General features: G+C 41.6%; 1 protein-coding gene and 1 non-coding gene across 3 annotated transcripts in view; both read left to right on the top strand.

The window, feature by feature from the left end:
• The first annotated feature begins 104 nt into the window (after window positions 1-104).
• Window positions 105-7269, top strand: part of ULK2 (unc-51 like autophagy activating kinase 2) — a 54684-nt gene continuing 47519 nt past the window's right edge. For both annotated transcript variants that reach the window (XM_040245871.1, XM_040245870.1), the window contains exons 1-3: window positions 105-194; window positions 1077-1169; window positions 2463-2504. In XM_040245871.1, the coding sequence (XP_040101805.1) occupies window positions 105-194; window positions 1077-1169; window positions 2463-2504 (225 nt within the window). The remainder of the gene's footprint in view (window positions 195-1076; window positions 1170-2462; window positions 2505-7269) is intronic.
• On the top strand, window positions 1477-1548 carry TRNAR-CCU. Its single transcript has one exon. It is a non-coding gene; the product is annotated as a tRNA-Arg (tRNA).

Below are 7269 nucleotides of genomic sequence, written 5' to 3'. Positions count from 1 at the left end.
CCGGGGCCGCGGCGGCCCCAGCTCGGCGGCCGGCGGGCGCGCTCGGGGCCGGCGGGCCCGCGGTGCTGATCGCCGCCCGCCCGCGCCGACCCCGGGGCGCGGCCATGGAGGTGGTGGGCGACTTCGAGTACAGCAAGCGGGACCTCGTGGGACACGGGGCCTTCGCCGTGGTCTTCCGGGGGCGGCACCGCCAGGTGAGCCCCGCCTGAGGCGGGGCTGCGGCGGCTGTGAGGCTGCGGCCGGGGTGGCGCGGGACCGGGCCGGTCGCGCTCGGACCCTCCCTGGTGGCGGAGAATTGCAGACCTAGCGGAAAATGGGCAGGTGGCCCGCGAGCCCCGGGCTTCCCCAACTCAGTGTCGCGTTTCCCCGCGCGGAGCCCCGACCGCCCACCCACCTCCGTTCCTGGGGTGGGCGATCGGCCGGCCGGGGGTGAGGCGGGGAGACCAAAATCGACCCGAGAGCGGGCTCAGCTTTTTTTTTTTTTTTTTTCTTTTTAAGCTTATGCTGTTCCGAAAACAGGCTCCCAGCAGGTTTTAGAATCTAAAGAATTCGGAAAGGCACCTCAGGAGTGGAAATAATCCTAAGAGAGTTTGAGCCAAGGGGCAGGTCTGAAGGGGGCTGGCCTGTTTGCTCAGCCTGTAAAGTAGTAAATACAATATTACCGAGTTTTCCTTTATCGTGAGAATAACTTAAAACTCAAGGGAAAAAAAAACAAAACACGAATCATTTAATCCTGCCTAGCTGTCAAATCCTATTTTTGGTTAACTGTCAACCATCTCCCAGTTTATCCTCCGTAACTTTTAAGTAGTTGTAAATAAAGTGTCTTTTTTTTTTCCATTTGTTGCTAGTTACTACGGAGGCTTCATATTTATTTTTACTGGCTGTCTTGTGGGACGTTAGCTTGCTACACCTTTGTAAAATCATTTTCCTGTTAGAAATTTGGGTTCTATTTTTTCCTGGTGCTGTTACATGAATTTGCTAAAAAACATCGTTATGCTTATAGATTCTTTTTTCTTTGTTTCTCTTCAGTTGTTTCTGTGGAATAATTTTCAGGAGTAATTGTTTTTCCTTTCCAGAAAACTGATTGGGAGGTAGCTATTAAAAGTATTAATAAAAAGAACCTGTCAAAATCACAAATACTGCTTGGGAAGGAAATTAAAATCTTAAAGGTATGTTTCTTTATGGGGTATTTCATACTAGATATACTAGATTAAAACTTAAATGAACACAAGATGACATCCTTTCCAGTTTGGGTAGTTGACCCCAAGTTTGAGAATGTTCACCTGTTGCTCTCATTTTTGCATGCTCGGTTTTTTTAAACATTGATTACTTGCAAGCTGTTTTTAAGAATAGATGTTTGTGGCTCTTGGCCAGTGCTTAGAGAGATTAGATGAAAACTGATTTTCGCTTCTCATCATTCCTTTCCCTTAGTTACTGCATTGTCCTTTGAGAAGAGGCAGGCATTGCTTGGAGGCTTCCCTTGTGGCTCAGATGGTAAAGAGTCTGCCTCCTATGCAGGAGACCCAGGTTCAATCCCTGGGTAGGGAAGATCTCCTGGAGGAGGTTCTGGCAATCCACTCCTGTATTCTTGCCTGAAGAATCCCATGGACAGAGAAGCCTGGCTGGCTATAGTCCATGGGGTTGCAAGGAGTCGGATACGACCGAGTGACTACCACCACACACAGGCCTCTCTTACACATTATTTCTTTCTTCTGTTGATTCCTTTCTTGTTACAGTTAAATATTTTTTGGAGAACTGGGGGCAGTTGTAATCTATTTTCCTTATAAATTGAGCAAAGTTATTTTCCTAGGAAGTTGTCTTTTTAGATCACTCATAAGCAGAATTATCCAAGTGGGATGCTTTGTGGGGAGAAAGGAGTCCATGGTCAAATAAATGTGGAAAGTCATGTTTACTTAATGCTTCTTGGAGAGTCACAAAGCCCTTGATTCATTATAAAGAAATTTGAAAAAAGTATGCAATGAAGAAATAGGTTAGGTGTGTTTAATCCCAAAGTAATATAAACATGGAACGTTCATCAGAACTGCTATTCTGTGGACAGCTCTTGGGTAAGAATTATAGCTTGTTGAATTGTACTTTGTTTTCTTTTAGGCAAATTGTGCTTTCTAAAAGCAGTTTGGAATTTTAGGCCTTTCTGTTAGAAATTATGTATTAAATCTAAAAGACCAGCAGTAAAATATGTGGTCATACTGACCTTTTATTTTGTAAATGAGAATAAATTAGGACAGTGAAAAAATATTTAGGCCCCAAGTAGTTTGATCAGGCACATTTCTTGTTATTCTTCATTAGATTGAATTGTTGTAACTAGTAAACAAAAGTGTAGTATACTAGAAGTAGTATAAATGGATATAAATGTGTGTATATACTTAATTTTATTTGCATATTGAAATATTACAATTCTTATAATAAATACAAATATTTTGAATTCTCAATTTTCTTAACAGGAACTTCAGCATGAAAACATTGTAGCACTCTATGATGTTCAGGTACCTTATTTTGGATTTTCAAAGAAATATATGTATGTTTTGTTAATAAAGAACTTAATAGAAATTTTTTCTATTTCATACAAATTTAAATGTCATCATAGAAATAGAAAAATTGCTTTTTTCTTGTTGAAAAGATGTATAGCTGGAGTTGTGTGTTTATTAATTAAGAATTTGTATAAAATAGCATAAGGCAAAAGGATAAAATAATGTGCTGCATAAGTAATCTTACTGACAAATGATAATATGCTACAGTAGTGTTGTTTTAGGTCAAGTAGAGAAATATTGACGCGAGATCTGGCATTTCTATAATGAATGTAGAAAGGACTATTTTGGGCTATTGAAAAACTAACTAGAGCTTTTTTTCTTATTGCAGAAGTAATGTTTGCTAATAGTGGTGATATTAGGTGATAACATGGCATGATAACAAGGAAACTCTGCAGATTCATCACCTGGATTTGTTTATGTTGATTGCCATGGCATACAGTAGAGTCGCATTATTTTTGGAGGTGGGAAGGCTGGATTATGAAGTTACATTCTAAGGCAACATTTCTATATAGTCAAAATCACCCTTGGAAATCCTTTTCAAAAGCCCAGGTTTAGAGAAAATTCCTGTTTATTGGGTGGAGCACCAGAGCAAGTAGTTGGCTTGTATTTAGGGTACATATTGTGTTTTAAAATCCTTGGATCCTAGAATCACACTTGCTAGTGGTATTCACCTGGTGGGAATGCCAGGGGTCTGATCCTGAGGGGCGGTGCATTCAGCTGTTCCCTCCACTCCTTCCACAGCCGACCAGAGTGCTTGATGCACGTTACTCTGTTCTTTTGTTTTCTTAGTCTGGACAGTGGAATTCTAGGAAGTAAATGAGCATGTTATGTGATTCTGCTATTTTATTTCTAGCTAAAACCATTTCCCTATACACTTGAATTACTCAAATTCATTCATTTTGTGAGGTTCGATGTGGTAAGGTGCTGTGTGCCAGGCATTTCTGAGTGCTAGGAACAAAGCTGTGAGTAAAACAGTCCTTGCTTTCAGTGTGATTAATTTTAGCGGGCTGTTCTATATGTCTTTTTAAAAATATAGTCATTTTTCATGTAGTCATATCATACAGCAAAGTATTTATTTAACTCGACCCAAGTTGTAAGATGTTTAGGTTTTTCTCATTACAAAAAAATGCTCCAAGGATAATATATACCTTCTGAAGATACCTGATTATGTCTTGTGAGTTCAGTTTCTAGAATTGGAATTACTGGGACAAGTAGCACAAACAGGTTTAAAGTTTTTGATGTCAGTGTGTGATCTCCAAAAATACAACAAATTCCATATACCGAACATGTATACTCTGTGGGTATATTTTATTACCTATTTAAATAGATACAATTCATTCCTTCATTTGAGAGATTCAAAGCAGCCTAGAAAAAAAGGGAAAAAACGGTTAAAGTCAAAACTAATCTGATGTCACAATCCCTATTGAAATGCTGGTTCTCCTCAGAGCTGTTTGTGTAGTTGTCTGAGTTTCTGTAGATAGAGGGCACCACGAGGTACAAGTCAGTGCCTCATGTAAAAATTGTTAAGTAATATTAACTCTTCTTTGCCTATCTTGAGAGGTACAGAAAACGCTTCAGTTGATTTTGAGTTGATTTTGCTTTCAGGGTGGAGAGTGTAGTTAGATTTTTGTCTGTCAAAATGAAGAATATTTTAAAGTACTGGCTTTGGCTGCAGAATGAGCTATCATTAGGGAGAACATGTTCCAGAAACCAGAACTGTGGAGCAATTGGAAATATCAAGGTGACTGCGGAGAAATGTTTACTGTTTTGTGCATTGTGTACTCCTGGAATTAATTTATAAAAATAGACTTCAGAACTCTTGGTCAGATGAAATAGTTTTGACTGCTTGGCTGTCAAGTAGACAGAGTTTAGATTTGCTCACTGGGTTCTGATCAGGGAGAGGTACAGGGTGTGGGGTGCAGAGGCAGGTGCAGTCATTTTATCCACTGGAGACGAGCAACGTTCACACTGGCCGCCACTTGTGGAGGTCTACCTCAGACTTATGTGCACTTTGATGAACTGAGAACTTTTGACATTGTCGTGCTCAGGTTTCACTTTAGATGACACTTAAAAAGAAACCCATTTTCCTTAATTACAAAAGTAATATATGCGAACAGTTTGAATGGGGCTTCCCTGGTGGCTCAGCTGGTAAAGAATCTGCCTGCAATTTGGGATACCTGAGTTCTAGCCCTGGGTTGGGAAGATCCAGTATTCTAGCCTGGAGAATTCCATGGACTGTGTAGTCTATGGGGTTGCAAACAGTCGGACACAACTGAGCAACTTTCACTCACTCACTCACAGTTTAAATATTCCAGCATTATCAAAATGAATAAATTAGAAAAGATATGGCACTTCCCAGGGATAACCACTGTTTGTTATATTTGTTTTAGAGTTTTCTAAATACATATATGAATCTATAGTCATGTAATACAGTGGGAGGAGGCTGGGCTGGGCATAGGCAGGTCAGCTTCCCACGCAGATGCAGCCTCTGTGAGGAGCCGACAGGAAAGACAAGAGTGAGGACCTGGAAGAAGAGATGTGGCAGGAGTGCTGGGAGTGGAGGGAGTGCTGGGTGATGCAGGGGAGGGTGGAGGGCCCACACGGGATGGATCGCTAGTCCAAGGACAGTGCAGAGCCGTTCGGAGGGTGATTATCACGACTGTTTTTGAAAGATACATATCTTTGAGGATTTGGGGCATGAAGTAAGTATTGTCAGCTGGGAATACTTCCCTGCATGAATGTCAATGGTCTGGAAACATCTACCTCTTGTTAATTTTTAGTATAGTGAAAAAGAGATTCGTTCAATACATGGTGCTGGCAAACTGAGACATCTGTCCTCATCATTTTTCCAAAATAATTTTCAGTGACTCAAAGGCTTAAATATATAAAATAAGCAGTAATGATCTTAGAATAATATTTATATGACATATGTAATCTAAGAGCTAGAAAGGTATTTTATTTATTTTTATTTTTGGCTGTGCTGGGTCTTCATTGCAGTACACGGGCTTCTCATTGCGGTGGCTTCTCTTGTTGCTGAGCACAGGCTCAGTAGTTGTGGTGCAAGGGTTCAGTTGCTCCGCAGCACGTGGGATCCTCCCAGACCAGAGATCAAACCTGTGTCCCCCACATTGGCAGGAGGACTGCCAACCACTGGACTACCAGGAAAGTCCCTAGAAAGGTATTTTAAGTCAAGATAAACTCAGAAGCCATAAAAGTAGGGACATAAAAGTTTTGAAAGACTTAATTAATGTCAGATGATACAGCCATAAATGGATGAAATTTTCATAAACAAGTAGAGAAAGGTAAATTAAGGTGACCGATGTCACTTCTCACCCTTCTGAATTGGCAAAAGTAGGAAGTGCAGTGATTCTTACTGGTGTGATTGGGGAGGAGATGTGTCACTGGTACAAATGTCAGTCTTTGGATATGATTTTTGGAGTGCTGTGTGACGACACTTCGCCTCCATACCCTGAGGAAGAGTCTGGGCATTACAGTCTAAGTACTGCCGGTAATGCAGGTCAGGGTGTGTTCCTTCTCCGCGTGGGTCCTGCAGGGGCTTCTGTTCCTGTGAGTGAAAGACAAACCCTGCTATCCCCGGTCTCCCCTTCTCTGTGTGTCGCTGCTTCTGTTATGTCTACTTGGGCCTCCTGTGGTTCCTGGCCACTTTCCCCTTTTCCTCCTGCCGAGGGCCTCCTTCCTGCAGGGAGATTTTATGTGCAGATGGATCGCTATGTCTGTGGTCTGCACAGGTACACCTCAACCTTCCTTATGTCTTCACTCAAACGGTATGTTTTCAGGAAGCTTTCTTTAGCTACCCTAAATGGAATTGCAGTCCCCTCCCCAACCCTGTTTCTCCTCCTTCCCCAAAGCACCTGTCATCATCTCCAGGCTCTTTGTACTTACTGCTCTTGTTTGTTGACTTGCTCCTGACCCTCCCTTCTTAGAATTTAAGATTGGGGAGAAGAGGATATTCAACTCTGCGGTCTTACTGCTGTACCCTCGGGGCCTGGACCAGTGTCCTGTTTATAGTAGGGAGTTAAAAAGTCTGTCAGTGAGAAGTATCTGCTACTGTTAGAGCTGCACATTCTTGACTAAACAACCCAGAATCCTGGACATCTATCCCAGGGCCATAAAAGCCTGAGAACTAGGATGTATGTCCAAGAAACAATACAGCTTTGCTTATAATGGCCCAGACTGGAAACAAGTGATGTTCCTTGGTAAGGAACAGCTTAAATGGTGATATAGTCACACAATGACATATCACAGTTAGGAAAAAGACTTGTGCATATGCATTTGACTTGGTTGGATTTCTTTGGTATATTATTGAGTGAGGAAAGCAAGGTTCAGACATTTATATATGATATCCCGTTTTTTCAAAGTAAAGTGTGTTTGTGTGTGTGCGTTTAGCTTCTGATTGTATGAATAGGAGAAGGGTATGGGGTTACATACCAGACGTAAATATTGGCCAGCTGGAGAGGTGGAAGATAATCAAGAAAAAGGTGGAAATGTATTATATTACAGTTAAGAATCCCAGCAAGTACATGCTTCCTTCAGGTGTATGTGGGCCGGTAGGACAAAGCATCCCAGACCGTGTGTTCCAGAATTGAGACTGCACGTTTAGTGTTGCTCTTCCTTTAGTTCTTTGCATGAATAGACTTGAACTTCTTGATGACTACATTAGCCATTAGTGTCATTGAAGCTGAGATGCTTATGTCAGTGT

The sequence above is a fragment of the Oryx dammah genome, unplaced genomic scaffold (genome assembly GCF_014754425.2).
Source record: "Oryx dammah isolate SB20612 unplaced genomic scaffold, SCBI_Odam_1.1 HiC_scaffold_8, whole genome shotgun sequence".
In the NCBI taxonomy this organism is placed as follows: Eukaryota; Metazoa; Chordata; class Mammalia; order Artiodactyla; family Bovidae; genus Oryx; species Oryx dammah.
This window is presented reverse-complemented; position numbering and strand designations above follow the sequence as displayed.